Source organism: Cenococcum geophilum, assembly GCF_001692895.1.
Source record: "Cenococcum geophilum 1.58 unplaced genomic scaffold K441scaffold_30, whole genome shotgun sequence".
Classification (NCBI taxonomy): Eukaryota; Fungi; Ascomycota; class Dothideomycetes; order Gloniales; family Gloniaceae; genus Cenococcum; species Cenococcum geophilum.
The window spans coordinates 1,347,706-1,366,223 of NW_027137588.1; the positions used below are offsets into that span (position 1 = coordinate 1,347,706).

General features: G+C 46.2%; 4 protein-coding genes across 4 annotated transcripts; all 4 read left to right on the forward strand.

Annotated features, from left to right (window-relative positions):
* Positions 1–7,946: 7,946 nt before the first annotated feature.
* K441DRAFT_614020 (uncharacterized protein) lies at positions 7,947–8,314 on the forward strand (the record flags this gene model as incomplete). The annotated part of the gene is made up of 2 exons (XM_067645660.1): positions 7,947–8,116; positions 8,187–8,314. The coding sequence occupies exons 1-2, from the start codon at positions 8,002–8,004 to the stop codon at positions 8,312–8,314; spliced, it is 243 nt and encodes an 80-aa protein (XP_067502353.1). The 5' UTR covers positions 7,947–8,001.
* A 2,129-nt stretch (positions 8,315–10,443) lies between these two features.
* On the forward strand, positions 10,444–11,926 carry K441DRAFT_568522 (uncharacterized protein; the record flags this gene model as incomplete). The annotated part of the gene is made up of 11 exons (XM_067643834.1): positions 10,444–10,573; positions 10,629–10,682; positions 10,738–10,848; positions 10,899–10,924; positions 11,045–11,074; positions 11,126–11,198; positions 11,257–11,293; positions 11,346–11,439; positions 11,490–11,526; positions 11,587–11,754; positions 11,880–11,926. Coding segments are annotated over 11 exons (807 nt in total), but the record flags the coding sequence as incomplete, so codon positions are not given.
* Positions 11,927–13,582: 1,656 nt separating this feature from the next.
* Positions 13,583–14,894, forward strand: K441DRAFT_678676 (uncharacterized protein; the record flags this gene model as incomplete). The annotated part of the gene is made up of 3 exons (XM_067651178.1): positions 13,583–13,657; positions 13,991–14,453; positions 14,491–14,894. 3 exons carry the CDS (start codon positions 13,583–13,585, stop codon positions 14,892–14,894), a joined length of 942 nt encoding a protein of 313 aa, XP_067502355.1.
* Positions 14,895–15,559: 665 nt separating this feature from the next.
* On the forward strand, positions 15,560–17,077 carry K441DRAFT_688138 (Metallo-dependent phosphatase; the record flags this gene model as incomplete). The annotated part of the gene is made up of 3 exons (XM_067652155.1): positions 15,560–16,001; positions 16,057–16,221; positions 16,281–17,077. The coding sequence occupies 3 exons, from the start codon at positions 15,560–15,562 to the stop codon at positions 17,075–17,077; spliced, it is 1,404 nt and encodes a 467-aa protein (XP_067502356.1).
* Positions 17,078–18,518: the final 1,441 nt, after the last annotated feature.

The window sequence follows — 18,518 nt, forward strand, 5'->3', positions numbered from 1 at the left end:
CCTAAAAGTCCGGCCCTAGTTTGTACACATATACAAGCTACTAGCGGCATATTTTATTTATATACCTATTTGGTGGTATAGGGAAGCGCCTACCTGTACTATATAATACTTCCGCCTATATAGTTATCTATTTATTAATAAGAGTTAGGGCAAAATAAGGTCGCGAACCGCCTTTTAGCTAAGTAATTAGTAGTAGGACATCCGGAGCCTAGGTAAGAGTTAAAAGTAGTACTAGATTGCAACAACTATAATATTAATCTGGCGGTACGCGGGTAACCTAAACTTGTGGTAGTAACTTATCCTCGCCAAGGTAAGTTAGAAAGGCCTTCCGATGGCATATGCCGTTAATTATTTTTATCTATATAGCTAACAGTCCAGCGTAATAAGACATTTCTGCCTTATTCTAAAATTTAGTTATTATAGCTTTATTAACAGGAGCAGGAGCCTGGCTTAAAGCTGATATTTAAGAGGAAATACTTTCCGTGTCACTTGCGTCGCTGGGCGTATAGCCGTTGGCCAGCTAACTATATACTATTGCTTAATTAGCTAGTAGTTAATTCTAATATAGCCTATAAGTAGTCTTCTAAGGTGCGTCTAGTTATAACTGTAGCTGTTTAATTTCTGGTCTATTAACACCTTCCGTGTTAAAGGCCCAATACGGCAGAAATATATAACCTTTACTAGTCCGACCGTAGCCCTGTCCACTATAACCAAGACGCTGCCAATGATTTGCAAGACTCTTTATAATTAAAAACTTCTAAAGCGCTACCTATTTAATATCTGGGACATTAATACCTATGCTAAGAGAGGTTGTTGCCACTATAATCCTTATAAACGATAAGGATTTCTTAAACTCTTTATATTAAGTAGTACGATTATACTCTTAAATATGTGCAGTATATACCTAGACCACATTAGTAACGCAACAGGCTTTACTATTAGCATTAGTAGTATACTGTTTGTTAGGTATAAAGGTTAAAGTCTTTATAAGGAGTGCTCTTTAGAGGTATACCGCTACTTCCTAGACGGACTAACAACCGTCTATAAAGATAATCATCTTTAGTATTTACTCTGAGACTATAGTATCTAAATCTGTATACGCGTCTAATAGGAAGTATAGTACGTCCTATAAATCCACTTTGCCTCTACTAAGCGGCAGTACGTAGATTAAGATATTAGGGCGATTTATAGAAGTCCTAATAACCTTAGTCTGGTATATGCGACTACCTATAGAGCAAAAACCGGCGTTCTAAAGAACTAGTTGCTCTACCTCCTTATTAAGTATAGCCGAATAACCAAACCAAACTATATCCTGACGAAGTATTGTCCGTAGCTCGCCTATTATAGTAAACGCTAGTCAGAACGCTTCCTATTGCTTTACTAGATAATACTTATTAATTATAACAAGTTTAATCCTAGCCTGCAGTTCTAGGCTCTTTAATATATTCTAGAAAGACTTTAATAAGGCCTGCTTAGGACTAAGAAAAACGTGTATATATATACTATCCTTTACCTTTATAATTAAGGCCTTATCTATAATCCTACTCTTAGTAGTAATAAGACACAGATTAGAACTATTAAGCTTCTAAATATCATCCAACTGCTTATCCCTAAGCTTACTTAATGGGACTAACTGGATAGTAATCTTACCCGTTAAGATTAAAAAAGTATAAAAAATAAGACTCTTTCTAAAACTAGTACGTGCAATAAGAAGTATATCACTAAAACTAAATATTAGACATCTTAAGGTGCGCACCTACTCCGGATAAGGGGTCTAAGGGCGGCCTCCTGGGTTTATATACTGGAGTATTTATTTAAGACATTCTTTTAAAACATTTATCTGTAAAGAAATATTTCCCTTACGCCGAGCTTCCTAATAATAGACGGTAATTCTTCTAGATTTATCCGATTAATTGCTGCAATACGACTTGGTTACAGTATTAGGCGTAGATAAGCTTCTGCCCTACCTATCCCCACCTTCCGCCGGCCGCCCTTATACCATTTCTTCCTATAATTGCAGTTAGGCGGCATTTAATTGGCCTAAGAGTTTGTAGGAGTTTATAGGAGTTTATAAGAGTTAGTAAAAATATAGCCTAGTTATATTCTAGCCGGTAATAGGTGTTTACAGTAGGGCAACGCGTCCTAGTGTCCCGTATACAAGCGTTCTAGTTAACCTAGGAGTTCGTAGGAGTTTATAGGAGTTTATAGGAGGTTATAGGAATTAACTCATAACGAAAAATAGACGTAATATGGTTGTAGTGTAGATAATAGTAGGTAGAACGGTCCGTAGGTAGTATAAAGATGCGTTTTAAAAACGCGCTTAAGGTTTTACGCGCTATATCTTATACCTCTAAATATATTATAATTAGTATTTATACGTATAGAATTAAAGGTTATTACCTAAAGATTAAAATATATTAAATAAAGCAATAATAACTGTTAATGGGGCCTCTGTAGAGCTAGTTGAAGCTGAGATACGCGATCTAAAATATTAAGTTACCACTAAAGAGACTCCCATAAGCTCTTAGACGCTCTGTAGAAGATTACTAGTGATAGGGGGTGCGTAGGGGGCTGAAACTAGTTTACGGTTCTGATTGGTCTAGGAGTTCGCAGGAGTTAGTGTGCGGCCCATGCGTTGCCCCGAGTCACCTGAAATCTTCTGCGGAGCGTCGGATTTATAAGATAACCCATACCCAAAATATTACCTCGCATATGCCTTACCTATTCCCACCCCAGCTGAGCGCCTCCGCGGCCGCCCGGCTGGCTCTGTTTGCGTTAATACATCGACTTGTCGCGAGCTATTAGCATTCGAACAGAACACCGGGTATACTACGCGTGGGTATAGTCGTGGGCGCTGGTGCGGGCGCGGGCGCGGGTGCAGGTGCAGGTGCGGGCGCAGGCGCGAGTGCGGGCGTGCTCACAGGCAATTCGTAAACATCAAGCAGATGTAGCAGCACCTAAATAAGTTCATACGGCGCCTCACAGAGTACTGCGCAATCGAGGTGTTACAGTCATAAGAGTAATTTAATTTTCGCGATGCAGATGCAAACAACCTAAATTCACGTGATATTCTAACTTAATTAGGGAGGAACTAAACTTAATCAGTGGGGGGTGTCCGCGTATCAATTGGGGGGTGTCCGTGTATCAATTAGGGGGTGTCCCTCCACCGCTGTCCTAAATAAAACAGCTAATATAGCTTTGATATTAACGTTAGCTTTAGCCTTTTTTAGTATATAAAGGACTTTATACTTATTTTTAAGGTATTACTAAACAGTAGTAGCGCTAGAATTGTCCTTAAAGTACCGCTTATAGTAGAAGATCTCTTAACTAAACTTGCCCTAGTTAGGCTTACTAGGTAAAGGCTTTAATAGGGTATAAAACTAGAACTTCTTATTCTCTTATAGCTTCTTCCTTTTAGCTTTATATATATTAATTTAGTAGTAAGAATCCTAATAGACAAGTATTATATTATTAAACTTATGCGAATTATAATTGCTAAGGAGGGAAATAGTCTTAGTTTCCTCTTTTTATAGTTGCTTTTAGGTAAAGGCTTATAAGCGTAGGCGATATAAGGAAGATATAGTTAGTATATAGGTATAAAAATATAGGGAAATGGTAATTAAAAAGGAGCTCTAAATAAGATACGTATTAGCGCGTATATAGTAACTTATTCTAAAAGCCCGCACGGACGTTTTTTATATATAAAAACACAAGTTCGGCGCTTTATATTAAACGCTAATTATTATAAAGGAAAATTAAGAGGGGACGTTTTTAATACTAAAGCTTTATTACTACATTCTATTCCTATACATTCTTACTATAGGTAGTTATATTAATTATTATAATTATAAAGGTTAATTGTGATTATAATTAGGTATATTATATAATAATTATAACTTATATAACTAATTAAATGATTATATGCATCCATGCCTTCTATAACGATATTCGAGGGCTTCCTTAGCTGGCAGGATAGCTCTCTTACTTTAGTAGGGTCCGAGAGTGCGCAATTAATGGTGAGCATCAATATCTAAGGAGACCGTGATTGGTGATCATGTTTGTAGTCATGCTGCCAAATAGATGTCAAAATGTGCTGTTAGATATAAGAAGATTATATAGAATTGCCGAACTGCGTAGTAAAAGATCTGGCGGTTGCAGATAGATATTATTATGAAATTAACTAGGTTGTATGATAAGGTTCTTAACGAATGTAAAGCAGTAGGACACTCCCGGCAAAAAGACACTCAGTGTCGACCTGAATCAGGTTGTCTTGCCACCCGACTCAGTTACCTACCCCTCGACTCAGTCACCTACCCCTGCTTGACTCGATCACCTACTCCCTATTACGTACCCCCCCCGCTGGTCCTGCACCGACATCATGTATATATAGCCTCTTTTCTTTCATAGATCAATTAATACACGAGTTCTCCAGATCGACACTCAGTCAAAGTATCTAGAAGCTACTTCTGGATCTCTAACTATTCTACTTAGCTAAGCCTCCGCGCAGCCCTTTTACCCGTGCATTAGAGTGTCCTAATTTCTGGATCTGAGCATGATGACTATAGTTTTCTACGATCGTTTATAGCCCCAATAGGTGTATTAGGCTCGCTTAGTCTTCGTACTATCCTTCCTAAACTTCCGGAAGGCGGCTGCGATATTAAGATCCTTATTTCTACCACGCTTTATAGATATATCGGTGGTAGTAGAGCTTTTAAATCGTTAGGAAGATAACGATATAGTTTTAGTTAGCGGCCGTACGGATAGATTTGTACGCTAATATTATAACTTAAATTAAGGTTACACTAATAAGGGGCCTAGGGTTTTAAAAGACGCTAGTGACTGTCTAAAACCTGACCGTAATTAATTCGGGTATCTACCCCTACCTTAGGCACCCAAACCTTAAAAATGGCGAAAAGGCGTGAAAACGTCATTGGGCCTTAGCAGTAGTGCGTAAACTATAAGAGAACTGTATAAAGCAACAAACCTCTATACGCCGCTAGCCAATCTTTTAGCAAGCTACTCTATATTTTAATGAGGCTCAGCACCGCGCCAAAATGGTGCTTGCTGCCGCGCAGAACTACCTCGATAACTTCTCTTATCATGGACAGCGTTGGAGCCATCCCTTAACCTGCTGGTGTCCAGGGCTTGTCGATAAAGATTTGCACTAGAGCACCAGAACAAAGGCTATGCAGGACTTAATTTGGCTGCAGCGTATGTAAAATACCGTTCTGTGGAAAGGGTGAATGCTAGCAGCCTTATATCGGTTAACTTAACTCCCTAGATTAAATATATATACACGTTTTCTATAGTAATTATTGAATATCACTAGCTTTAAATATCTAAGCGCTGGTAATTGATCCTAGCCACCTAATTGGCTGGTCCTTATCGATAACCTCTGGACGCAAGCCAGCGGGTTAAGGGATAATCAACGTCCTTTTGGGCAAAAATGCTACACACTCCGCTAGATGGCGAAGCGCCAACTTCGTCACGAAGAGTATAGCGTCGGGTAGGTGTGCGCGCTGCCCGTCGAGCCTGCTACCGCTCAGTCCCAAACACTTCACTGGCGCCGGGGCGGCCACGGCGTAACATCCTTCATGCCACTTACGTGTAGTGATCCATAATGGGTCAGTTTGAACCCGTTCTAGATCAATATATTGCTTCCTACCGTACACGGCACTAACTTACAACGGTCTACCTGCGATTGACGCAGCCTCTGACGGTACTATGCGAACTACATTAGCTAGTATATATACCATACCTTCTCATCTCGACGGAGCGAGGTAACATAAGAAGGGGGGTGCTTAGGATCCTCATGGGTACCCTCGATTCCAAATGCAATATTCCTAACGAAACCTTTGAGGAACAAACAGCTTCAGCAGTGAGACTAGGGGCCACGGCGCGTTGACCAAAGCTACGGAATATGCGATGTTCACTCTTTTCTCCCCTTAAGTCTATTCCCTTCGGCTTGATTTTTTTCTCCTTTCCATTGAGTGGAAGTCATTGACTACTATCCGAATCCAAGCAGCGTGTCAGTATTGGGCAAGAAACGATGGCTACTCGCTCCAGATCAGGCCACACCGCATATCAGGCTACTTCGGCTACCTGGTCTCGGCGGCTAAGGACTTCAGAGTCATGCCAAGTCCAGCTGCGTTTCCGCCCACATGCCAAGGAGGTCTTACATGCCGTCTCCTATTTCTGACATAGATGAGCCCCTTCTCCTTCCGGGCTCCCGTCCCTGTGCGTGTCAAAACTATTGGGACGCTACATATGGACCGATTTCTGACATCTGAAAAAGTAGTGCTTCGTTGCTCTGGCAAAAGCGTCACATAGACGGTGCTTCGGATTCGCCAGAATGTCGTCTGAAAAGAAGTCCGCAAACCACCACCGGGTGACCTCGTTAACGAAGAATCCATCTCGGTCAGGAGATACGCAGATGTCGAGCCTTACGCCGAGTTCCAAGGACTCGAAAGCCTCACGCTAGTCGTGGCGTTTTCGGAGTTGACGGTACATTCTAACCGCAAAGTCTCGAAGTCGATCTAGGCTGAGCATTGGGCAGCCCGATAGATATTCCGGAGTAGCTTCCTGAGGTAGAATAGTGTCCTTGTCAAATGATGTCTTACAGACGTGGATGACCTTCTCTATTAGACCGCGTAATCCGCCGCCAGAAACGGTTCTGTGGCAAGGAAGGAGCGAAACTGGCCAATTTCGTTGAAGGTATTGACAATCTCCTGGTGAAATCAGACTCATCCGCCTGTGCTTATGGCCCTCGATGTGGCGGAAGTTGCAGGCCCACGCAGGTTGGGAACGATGCATGACAGCTCGCCACGATGGGTGCATGGCTTTTTCCCCGTTGTTACGCTTGTGGAATGACGTAATATCTTGTAAGACACACTGGCTACCGGGAAAATAGGTCACCGGCCTGTATTCCTAGTCTCTCTAGCGATTTCGTCTAGTGTAAGTATGTCCTTGACCCTCCCCGCGCCTGGGCGACCTCCAAGGATCTAGGAAATACGGTAAGGTCGAGGCTTACCTTCACTACAAAAGCTTCAAGCTGAGCGTATAGTTTCGAAAGGAGGTCGTCCGACACTCGAACATCGTGCGTCCAGAAGAGGATGACCAGGGCGCGGCGCGGCGAGTTTGCGGCTAGGAGCAGTTCGGAAACTACTTTGCTATCGACTGCCTTTCTCTTGCCGTTCCAAAAGTACTCCACGGGACGAGCTCGACCGGGCACTCGCAATAATAGCGCAGTAATTCCATTGTAAGGACCCCTTGATGGAAGTACCAGTCGTTATCTTCTTCTCTAAAATAGATGAAAGCATCGCCTAGAGAATCCCGATAATGTTCTAAGCTATCTTTGGACAACCACGGAAAACAGCCATCTTCCTCGCTGGCAGCAGGAACAGCCACCCATAAGGCCCTCTACCCGTCAACTCGGTCCTCTACTGGATTCGCTGGTATCTACATGACTAATTCGGGCTGCGGAGCTATGACCGTCGTCGTTGAGGGTGGGTGATGGTCTACAGTTTTGAATGTCAGCGCTTCCTCACTCCTGCTGCTGTTGCTACCATTTATTTTGTTTATAGAGGGCTCCTTAGTGTTCTGCTGTGGACCGGAGGAGAGCTTTCTACGAAACCGTCGAGACCGATTCTCGCGTTTGAATGTGTGTCCACTTTCCAATGGTGCGTCTGTCCGCGCAGGTACCAATACCACGTCCGTATCTGGGCGGCGAGTTTTGATGTGCCGCCGTCGCTGCGAGAACGCGGGGTCTTTGGAGCATTCTGGGCACCGCCATCGCTCGCCTTTTGGTATCGACGGCATATTCTGTAGAGAGCTGAAGAGTATCACGCAGAGAAAGCTGAGAAGTTTCGCACAGGGGGTGCCGCATAGACGAGTGTCGCGTAGACAAGTGTCGCGTAGAAACATGTCGCGTGCAGTCAATTGCACGACTACCCTTTGGCGAGCTGCAGGTTCGGTGGATTAACTAAAAGCCAAGAATAGGGTATGATCTTATTTCCCGAGGCTCAAGAAAAGGCCCATGAGGAGATTGATCGAGTCATTGGCGACGAAAGATTACCTGAATGGGAGGATCGGGAGAACCTTCCATATATTCATTGTTGTTAAAGAAAGATTCTGGTGAGTGCCAATTCAACCTTTCATGGTATAAATCTTTGGCAGACTCCTTCCAGGGTTACCTTCTGTTCCTCTGGGCACTGTACCACATGCTACGTCAAGGGATGAGGAGTATATGGGCTACAAGATCCCTGTAGGCAGGCCTAATCAACAATGTAACTATGTTCCGCTCTACAACTCGTAAGGCCTTCACTTGCAGACTAGACCACTGCTAACCAATATAGGTTTGGACGATTAACAGTGACGAAAATAGGACTCCGGAACCTCGCAGATTCAACCTAGATCGCTAGGATGGCGACACTGCGTGGTCGGGAGAATCAGCAACCCGTCCTGATCCATCCAAACGCGACCATTTTAATTTTGGCGCCGGCCGGCGTCTCTGACGCTCTGTCCCGGCCTGCACGCTGCTGATCGGAGTCTCTTCCTCTCCATTGCGCGTCTTGCGCGGGCTTTCAAGTTTTCCGGGTCGCTCGACGCAAATGGAGTTCCTATTCCTATAGAACGAGATGCGTTGAAGCTGGGTTTGCTCTCTCGTGTCCTGAGTTCCCGCAAGCCTTATTTCCGGATCTTGTAAACGGATTGTGTCAATAGCTGACGGTTTGCTAGGTGTGACATAGAGGTTCGTAGTGAGAAGAAGGCAGAATTGATTAGAGGGGCGCATCGTGAGTCGTTGAGGTGGTTGGACCAGGACGATGATTATCCGGATGAGTTCAGGGCACTAATTTTGGGGACAACAAATGAGAGGATGAGTTTCGGTGTTAGGAGCATAACATCTGAAACGGATAAGAAAAACACGGCATTCACTCAACTTTGTGTCCTCGTTCTGCCTCTGTAAATGTCCGCAGATGCTAGAGAGAGGTTATATTTAGATGCTTATCAGATGTTTATCTGAATCGTGTGGGGTGGTAAAGGCGGAACAAATAGGCCCGGTGCGGATGTGCTTATCAGCAGTGCAGGCATAGATCGGAGGAGCGTAATTTGAAATAACTCCTGTAATGATAGTTACGAATTCTGTGATCGGACTGGGGAAATGAGAGATTGTAATCCCAGTTGCTGTGTAGCCCTTCATTTAGTAATTTGCTTTTGCGTAAGGTTGCCTGGCCGGGCGTGGAAGGGGGTTTTGCCTTAGGTCGGGATTGCTCCTAGCTAGGGTAGGCGAGGGTGGCCTGGAATGCAGACGTGAAAGTCGAGGCTGGTCGGTCCCATGCAATGTTCCCCGGTTTGTTGAATGTCGGGCCTTGTACCGTATTTGGGGAGTTGCGAGTTGCAGCCTGGATTGATTCGCGTCGGCAATCGTGAGGACGCGACTAGCAATGCAAGATGTCGCACGGTGACATTGCTTGCTAGGCTTCAAATCACGTACGAATTTGACGACCTTGGCAACAGAGCCGCGCGTGGAAAGTGGGCTGCTGTATGGGAATCTTGTGCATGATGGGTGCAGGAAGGATTATTGTTTTGATTATTGGTGGCATCAAAGCTTGGCGTACTTGCACGTCTGTACCTGAATGGTGGCCTGATGTTGCGAGGTTATCGCCGATCACTTCACTTTTCTTCATACTTTTGCGCTTTTCCTAGGGTCTTGTGGATTCTTTGGGGGAGGGTGCGCGGGCCATCGCAGATCACTCCCACTTTTGCACAGCTGACTGGCTGACTACTTGACCGCTAAACCCAGGCAGTTCCATGGCAACGGGTCGTCCCACTCCGGCATCTCCGACACGCCGCTCTGATTTGCCCGACCGTTCGCAGCACCGTTCCTGCTTGTCCCGTGTGGAACGTGCGGGGAGGCGGCCACGGGACGACAGTTCGTGTTCATCCTTTCTTGCAGCCAGCCACTCGTAGCAGCTCCTCCTAGGTCCTCAGAGCCACTCTTCTCTGTCACTCCCAGATCACGATTTGCTTTTTTGAATCACGGCTGCTTCGAATAATGGCTGGAACACTGCAAGAAATCGCCCACTCGGCGTCTTTACCCTGTGGCTGCTCTTTTCACTGCGCCTTGCTCCAGCTCAGCTCCAGCTCCAGCTCCGGCTCCATGCTGCTGCTGTCTCGACCGCAAGCTAAAATGCCTCCTGCAACAGGCCAGTGCTTATCACGTCTGCATTCCATGCTGGCAATGCAAGCCGACTGTTTGTATTATTAAGATAGCTTGGCAGACCAACTTCTTCTCTGCCATCCACCAGCCTTAAGATAACCTGTCTGTCACATCCTTTTTGAACAGGTCCGCTCCCGCACTCAGCCCTGCGCTGGTCTTGCAGCTGCCATACTGGCTTCGGTGCCATTTTTGTACAAAGTGGAGAGAATCTCCTGCGAGCTTTCATGGCGGTTTTTGCGCGCCTGAACGTTGGTGGAAATGCGCCCTACTCCGCGTCACCCATTCCTGTCGCTGGAGAGGTCATCTCAATTACCCTCTCCATGATAACCATAGCCGCCCTCGCAACATGCCTCAGTAAGACAGTGGCACCAAACTTGGCGATTGGTCGATTATCCTAACCGGTCTGTAGCTCGACGTCTGCAATCAATTTACTCTTGGAGACGGCTCCCACTCACCGGCTGGCGTATGTGAAGCCCTGGGTATTTCATCCTGTGCTAAGCAAACTGAACATTCAATAGTACTCGTCTTAATATATTGCGATTCATTTGCATTTGTCTTCCTTACCGGAATCATATCCAGAGGATTTAATATGAACGCCTTGAATATATGCCGCGGTGTGATACTGCTGTGTACGTTTCCCGTACCTTCGACGATGAAGTACCGCTGATCATCGGCACAGGCCTCGCTTGCTACATGACAACCAAAGTAAGTTGGCAAGACTGGAACAAGTTATCTCAACGCTAAATCTCTTTTCTAGGTGGTAAGCCTGAAATTGTCACGTTCCCGGATCAATTCAAAGGTTCGGTAATAACCATAGTGTCATAGCTTATTTATCTCTTCTTGGTCGAGAAAGCCGTATGTCTCCAACCCCTTATCTACAGCTCTGGTTAACACTACTTCTGACAGTACATTGTTCGTGGAAGACGACAGCCTCGCCTGAAAGACAAATTGTATCTTTTCAACTGCTTCGGCATGATATGTGAGTCTTCTAACTTTCTCGACAAAACACGTGACTTAAAGCTTCTAACCCTCTGCAGGCCCTTATATTGGGGTGTTTGTATTGAACTTTATATTGTAAGTTTCCGGGAGTTTTCGAGCTGTTGGATTTCCGCTCACATCATGACAGTCGAATCGCCTACATCGGCGATGATGGAATATGTATAATAGGCATGAAGAGGGTGGCTATGATCCCCCTACTTTCGTTCGAGATTGTGGTGAACGTAAGTCTACCTGTTCCTACCTCGGAATACATACTAAACATGAGTTGCAGGTGTACCTCACACTACTTTTCATCCTCCCAATACGAAGTAAATATATAAGGTCTTTCCTCTTGGTTCAGGAGTCACTAACCTTTTCGATTGTCTTAGAACTTTACTCCTATCGCCACAACGTCAATGCTGCCCTCCGAGCAGTTGCTCTCCGAACATTTATTGGTAGTTGCGCAACTCTTACTTCTAGCGTCGTCAATATCACCGTCCTTATGGTCCTGGAAGGTGAGCCAGCTTGGATTTGCATGATGTGTTGCAATGCCGATAGTAAGTCTTGAACTCATTCCTCTTCTCTACCCTATCCATACCTGGCCTTCTTAACCCGCCCGTGCCGCCCACAAATCTTACCCTTTAGAGTCTCTCTTGTCACCCAAAACTAATCACACATACAGTCCTCTTTTCCGTCCTTGTTCTTCACTGGGTCTCATCCCCCGACAACAGCCGTTTACCGCAAGACCCCGCTGTTCTCCCCAATATCAACGATCTCCCCTTTGATGGCACGACAGGTGGAAGTATGCCACCAACGCTGGGCCTCTCCTTGGACCTTGCACAACACAAGCGCGCTCATATACGGGATAAAGGGAACGGAAACATGCTTAGAGGGTCTTGGAACCCAGACTTCGAGATGAAAAGGCAGCAGCAAGGACGCGATGAGAACCAGCGTGGGCGTAGAAGCAGCCAACATCAACGGAAACAATCCAGCCAGAGCCAACACGGGCTCGGACGGGGAACCGGGAAACATAAGCCGTGTGTGACAACTCATATCGCCGCGAGCCGCGACGCGGATGGATCGCGGGAAGCTATGCCTACTGACACGATCACGGTCCGGACGGAACAGGTGCGGTGCGTGGAGATTGAGAGCCAAAGCGATGGCGTGAGCGAGGCTAGCGCCGAAACGGGCGAGATAGGGTCGCAGACTGCGGGGCTGGAGGCGTGTTCTGGCTCCACGGACTCGATTGTGGGAGTCGGTTCGACTGAGGAGATAATAGCTGTGGGCGAAGAAAACAAATGAATAAACACGGTTAATAGGGAGCAGTTTTGCTGTCGGTAAGACCATGTACCGTATATGCTAATCTCATGGGCCGCCGCTGCGTAAGAGTCCCCAAAGTCTGCGTCTGAGAGGGCATGTGAGGCGGATAATGAGGCGTCACTTGAGCTATGGGTGGAGTTGATATGGATGGATGGATGGATTGATACCACGACGGCATTACTTATTTTCTTCATTGGACTGGCGAGTTGGGATTGTTCTTGCGCCTACAGAAAAATGAAAACGAAGTAGGAACACGCGATTCGCTGAGGAGAGGTCGAGAAGTGAAGCATGGTGGACGTGCGTTTAGTGATGAGCGCGATTGTCGTCACATATGCTGATTATTCGCATCCAGGGAAACTCCGCATTCTTTCGACCATTTTAAATCTCCAAGCCCGGAACCGCAGCTGGTGATTCGGACTCGACGTCCACTCGAGCCAGAGAAAGTTCTTTGCCTTGGTCGGCAAAATTATTTCCTCATGGCGTAACCGAGGCATGGCTTTTTCTCATGAATCCCTTTGTACGCTTTGGACGGGTGCGCTGCGCATTTACCCGGATTAGCGAGGTTGTCTTGTAAGAGATACGTCGAGAGTGCAACTGAGCACTCGGGACAAGTTGTCTCAAATTGGTCTTACGACATTTCAGCGACTAGGAGCTATATTGGCTAACATCGCGTCTTCCGAATGCCCTCAGAAGAACCACGGCTCGATAAGCTAGCAGAGCACCAAGTACTTCGAAATAGAGGAGCTAAGATACCTTTACCGTTAGAGTGCATTAATTTCATTCTGCCTTAATCAATTCACCTGTCACTGATAGAATTCTCTGAAACATTGAGCAGCAAGGAAAAAAGGCTACCAAGCGATTAGCCAAATTAATCACACCCTAATACTCAACCATTCCAGGAGCTGGGCTCTTAGCAGCTGTTTCTGCCTAACAAACCACTGCCGACCTCTCGAGAGAACAACGTATAATAAGTCAAAGGCTAGGAAGGCATAGTCTAGCATCGGAAATATAATTGTTCGTTACATATCACGATATTTACTGGCCTTCTATTTTTCTTTTGGGCAAATGGATGTCTCTGATCAGGCCAACCAACCGGATGCTTCGCCTAACACCACCAACCCCGTTCCAGCAATGAAACCGGTACGAGTGACCTTGCAGTCTCTCGTGACTAGACCGATAGTATTATTCCTGCTTTCTGGGGGGTCTATGGAACTCAATCATACGGTCTGCCAAACTATACGGAGATTGAGCAAGATGGCGGCATCTAGTCTACGATACAGGAACTTTCAGCTGCAGCCTCAGCGGGTGGCATAGAGCTGCCCATCACAGCATATCCACCAAGCCATGACCATAGGGACAATCTTCCAGTCGGTCGCACCCACAATTTGCGCCAGGACATCGTGCGCTCCTTCAATGCCACCACCACAAAGGACGAGGCTGTAGCCCTGATGATCGAGCACAACCTCGTGACAGCCAACACCACGGACGCAACGGTCAGACGCCACTCTTCGCGGCCGTGCCAGTCGGCAACATCCGCATGGTGCAGGAACTGGTGGACTTCGCGCCGACGTCGATGGCTACGGCGTCCGCACCGAAGGGAAATACGGCCAAAAGGCGGGCGGGAAGCCCAGGACATCGCACCGTACCGCGCTCCAGCTCGCCGCCGCGCTGGGCAATCTCAACCTCGTCAAGCTCTTTGTGGACGCGTACGGCGAGCTGGCGCTCCGCCTCGCGGCCGACAATGGCCACCGCGAGATCGTCGACTTCCTCCCGCTCCAGCACGGAGGCGGCTGGCGGCGCTGGAAGACCAGGCACGCCGAAGCCGTGGATCACGCCAAGAGGGCTGCGGAGAAGACATCGCTTCGGCCGGTTTTTCGTGTGGGAGGCGCCGAGATTCTTTTTCTGGACGGTGCTGAGAGTGTGCCAAAGGCATCAAGTATGCTGCTGTGTGAGCGTGAAAACTCCGGAAACAGTTCAGCGGGTGACGGAGCTGCCAGGGAGCTGCCAGGGAGCTGCCAGGAAACTGGTGAAAGCGATCCTGAAGGCCGTTAAGCATGGCGCGGTCCGCCTTTGGGGAGTCGTAAAGGGAATCCCCACGGCTCTCAAGATCGTGGCGCAGTGGCTCTGGAGCGGGCTGAAAACTGTTGGTCACGGTATTGCCTCGATTATCGGACGCCTGTTTTCGCTCCTTCACACGGTTTTCTCCAAAGTCCTGCTGTTTTTCCGGAACTTGACCCTCAAGAATGTCTGGAGTGGATTTCGTGCTCTCCTTCATACAATGTTGGTCGAGATGCCATTGAAGCTGTGGAGCTGGGTCAAGCGTTTGGAGAGGTATCGGGTAAAGTTATGGTGGCGCTTTTTGGCACGCTCGGATTAATGAAGGGATTTTTGTGGCTTATTGTCTATGTTCCAAAGAAGACGCTGGTTATCTTGTCAAGTTTTGGTGAGTCTATCAGCAAGGCGTGGGTTAACCCGAAGAGGTAGAAAGATGATTGCAGGGTGAATAATAATAAGTCAGGTAATCCGTGCAAGGTTTGAAGAGGTTATGACCCCACAGCCCCCACTGGTTCAACAGGCCCCTCACCTGATAAACCAATAAATGTCAAGTAAAATGTCACCAAGAGCGAATTGCCCGAATTCCCCTTCCCTCGCGTTTCCGTCGCGGCAGTAAGAAGCTTTTGCTAACCCTCCTGGAGCCAAGCCGGCTGGCGCCATGCTGCAACGGTGCCTGTTGATGCGAACGCTTTGTACGCGACCCTGCCAACTGACGTCGTCAGCGTCTGAACAACGGCAAGAGAGAGGGGGGGCACTACAAACTACTCCACTACACGTGCTCCATTTTACGATATTGATTGAGCTTCAGCGAGAACACGCAAAGTGCAATGGACACAACGGAAGCCTACATAATGGAGCGCCTCGTTGCAGTTCCTCCACAGAGGTCAGTCAGCCATGCCTCAACCCCTCAGGTCGTTGGCGGCAATATCGGCCGTGGCTTTCGTTACCTGCGCTGCCTCAAAGGCTGGTGACAATGGGCCTGTGCCAATGCAGCTTCGTCTGGCTTATGCCGGCGACACTGGGATGGTGGTAAGCTGGAACACATTCTCTCAGCTTTCCCACCCAACAGTTCGCTATGGTCTTTCTCTCCACGATCTTCGCGAGACTGCCTGGTCAACCGTTTCCGTCACCTACCCAAGTTCGACAACCTACAACCATGTTCAGCTCAAAGACCTCAAGCCCGATACTCTCTACTATTACCAGCCAGAGTTCAGTAATTCCACGACCCCCTACACCTTTAGGACGAGTCGTCCGGCCGGCGATGACACTCCTTATTCCATAGCTGTCGTGGTGGATCTCGGTACAATGGGCCCGGACGGCTTGACAACACATGTTGGGAAGGGAGCCGCCAACCCGCTCAGAGTGAACGAGACCAACACAATTCAATCGCTTTCGCAATTCAAGTCTGGATATGACTTCCTCTGGCACGGTAGTTCTCAGCGCTTTTAACTGACTTATGTAATTTGTGCTAATACTATGAGCAGCTGGCGACATAGCCTATGCTGACTATTGGCTCAAGGAGGAGATTCAAGACTTTCTTCCAAACACAACCATCGCCGAAGGCGCGGTAGTCTACGAGCGGATTCTTAACGAGTTTTACGATGAGATGACGACCGTCACAACCGACCGTCCCTACATGGTCGGACCTGGTAAACACCACGTCTTCCACTTGATGTTACCAGACTCCCCAAGCTAATTAGGATGCAAGGTAATCACGAAGCAAACTGCGACAACGGTGGGACGACTGACAAGGTCCATAATATCACGTACGACGTCTCGATCTGCATGCCGGAACAAACTAACTTCACTGGCTACCGCAATCATTTCCGCATGCCGTCATCTGAGTCAGCAGGGCTTGGCAATTTCTGGTATTCCTTTGACCACGGGATGGTCCATTACGTCCAGATAGACACCGAGACGGATCTCGGCCATGGACTGATTGCCCCAGACGAGCCTGGTGGCTCAGAAGGCGAGGATGCAGGCCCTTTCTCCAACATTAAGAACGCACAAACGAATTGGCTTGCCAAGGACCTTGCATCAGTTGACCGGTCAAAAACGCCTTGGATCCTTGTGGCCGGCCACCGCCCGTGGTACATCAGCGCGCAGAACGACAGCTCGGACGTGTGCCTTGAGTGCCAGAGCGTGTTTGAGCCGCTATTCATCCAATACGGCGTCGATCTCGTCCTCTCAGGCCACGTGCACGCATACGAGCGCAACGCGCCACTGGCGAATTATGCCGTCGATCCGGCTGGCCTCAACAATCCCAAGGCGCCGTGGTACATCACTAATGGTGCGGCTGGCCATTACGATGGGTTGGACTCGTTATTGGAGCCGCTTCCATACTATTCAGTCTTTGCGCAGGATACGGCGTATGGGTGGAGTAGGATTACGTTCCATAACTGCACGCATATGACGCACGAGTTTGTTGCGAGCGCGAATGGGACGGTGCTGGACTCGGCAACACTTTTCAAGAAACGGACATGTGACGAGCAGAAGAAGTATTAGGACCATGGCCACGATAGCCACTAACGGTAATGTGTATGCTTGGAAAGCGGTGGATGTTCTGTTGCGTTAGTCATACCCAGGTTTGCGATCTACAACTACGTAGCGACAGCTAGATTTTGGACAGAGTATTGAGACCAGTGATGCAATTGGATTGAATCTATTTTGGTCTGGTTTAGACAAACCAAAATCTCAAGTAGATCCAGTTTATTATCCAATCCGATTGGCCGATCTGGATCGGTTTTGAAGCTCTAACGATAACCGAAATACAGTATAACCAATGAAGGCTTAATATTGATAAATTTAGTAAGAGGTATTGTAAGCTTTGCAGTGTGGGAGAATTGAGTGAACGACTTGATTGTAAATGTAGCTCTAAAGTCTCTATATATACACGAGGTAGGGGGCAAGGAGATGACGATGATGTATAATTGCCTCGGTAGACAGCGCTTACAGTCGGCAATAGGTAATGAAAATAGGTAGTGAGACATACGATGTCAAGAAACGAGGTGGCGAGTCACAAGGTGATGCGAGCCTCTATAGTCGGTTACAGGTATCGCATACAAGTGAGATATGGCTCATGTATTATCTTAAAATCGCTCTATCCCATGCGCTGTCAAGATAGGCGTACAAGTGGACGAGCCAACCAGAGGCTCTAGATCAAATGGAGTCTTGATAAACTTAGAGTTTAGATTCTATTAGTTAAAATTATATATATTTTAAAAGCTTTAACTTTTTATAAAAATTTTAATAGTTAGTGGTTTAGTATATTCAGTCTGCTATATTAAATTATTAAATTATTATAGATAATATATAAGGCTAATTAATGAATATTGCCTATATAGAGTATTATAAACACGTTCTAAATATATTTCAAGTATATGCCAATCCTATTCTGACTATATTCTAATCTTATTCCTAAACCGTCTTATTATCTTTATTATCTTTATTATCTATCTTAGGTCTATACTAAATTACAGTAAAGAAATGCTTTATAGTTATGTAGATAGCTAACTTAAAGTATTTTAAAATGTATTAGGAATGGAGTTAATATATAATAAGAGTATATACTAATTAATCTAGTAGTTTAGTAAACTATATAAGAAGATAATAGTCTAAACTCTTTAGCGAGGCGATTTATAAGGTTGTAGTTATATTAATATAGCTAGAAATATAAATAAAATATAAATAAAATACTTACTAAGCCTTTGTTTTTTATAAACTTAAGATAAAAAGTATAAATGACTACGTTATTATATTCTAGCTGTTTTCTAGGCTATACCTTAGTCTTTAAAATATGTTTTAAACCCATTTTATTATTATAGGCTAGTCTAGCTAGTACTACTAGCAACTTAAGAGGCTCTTTAGATTTACTAGCTTTAAGTTTAAAATGTGTTTTAAGTATATTTAAAATAGCTTAAGGTTATATATAAGTTTAAAGGGCGTA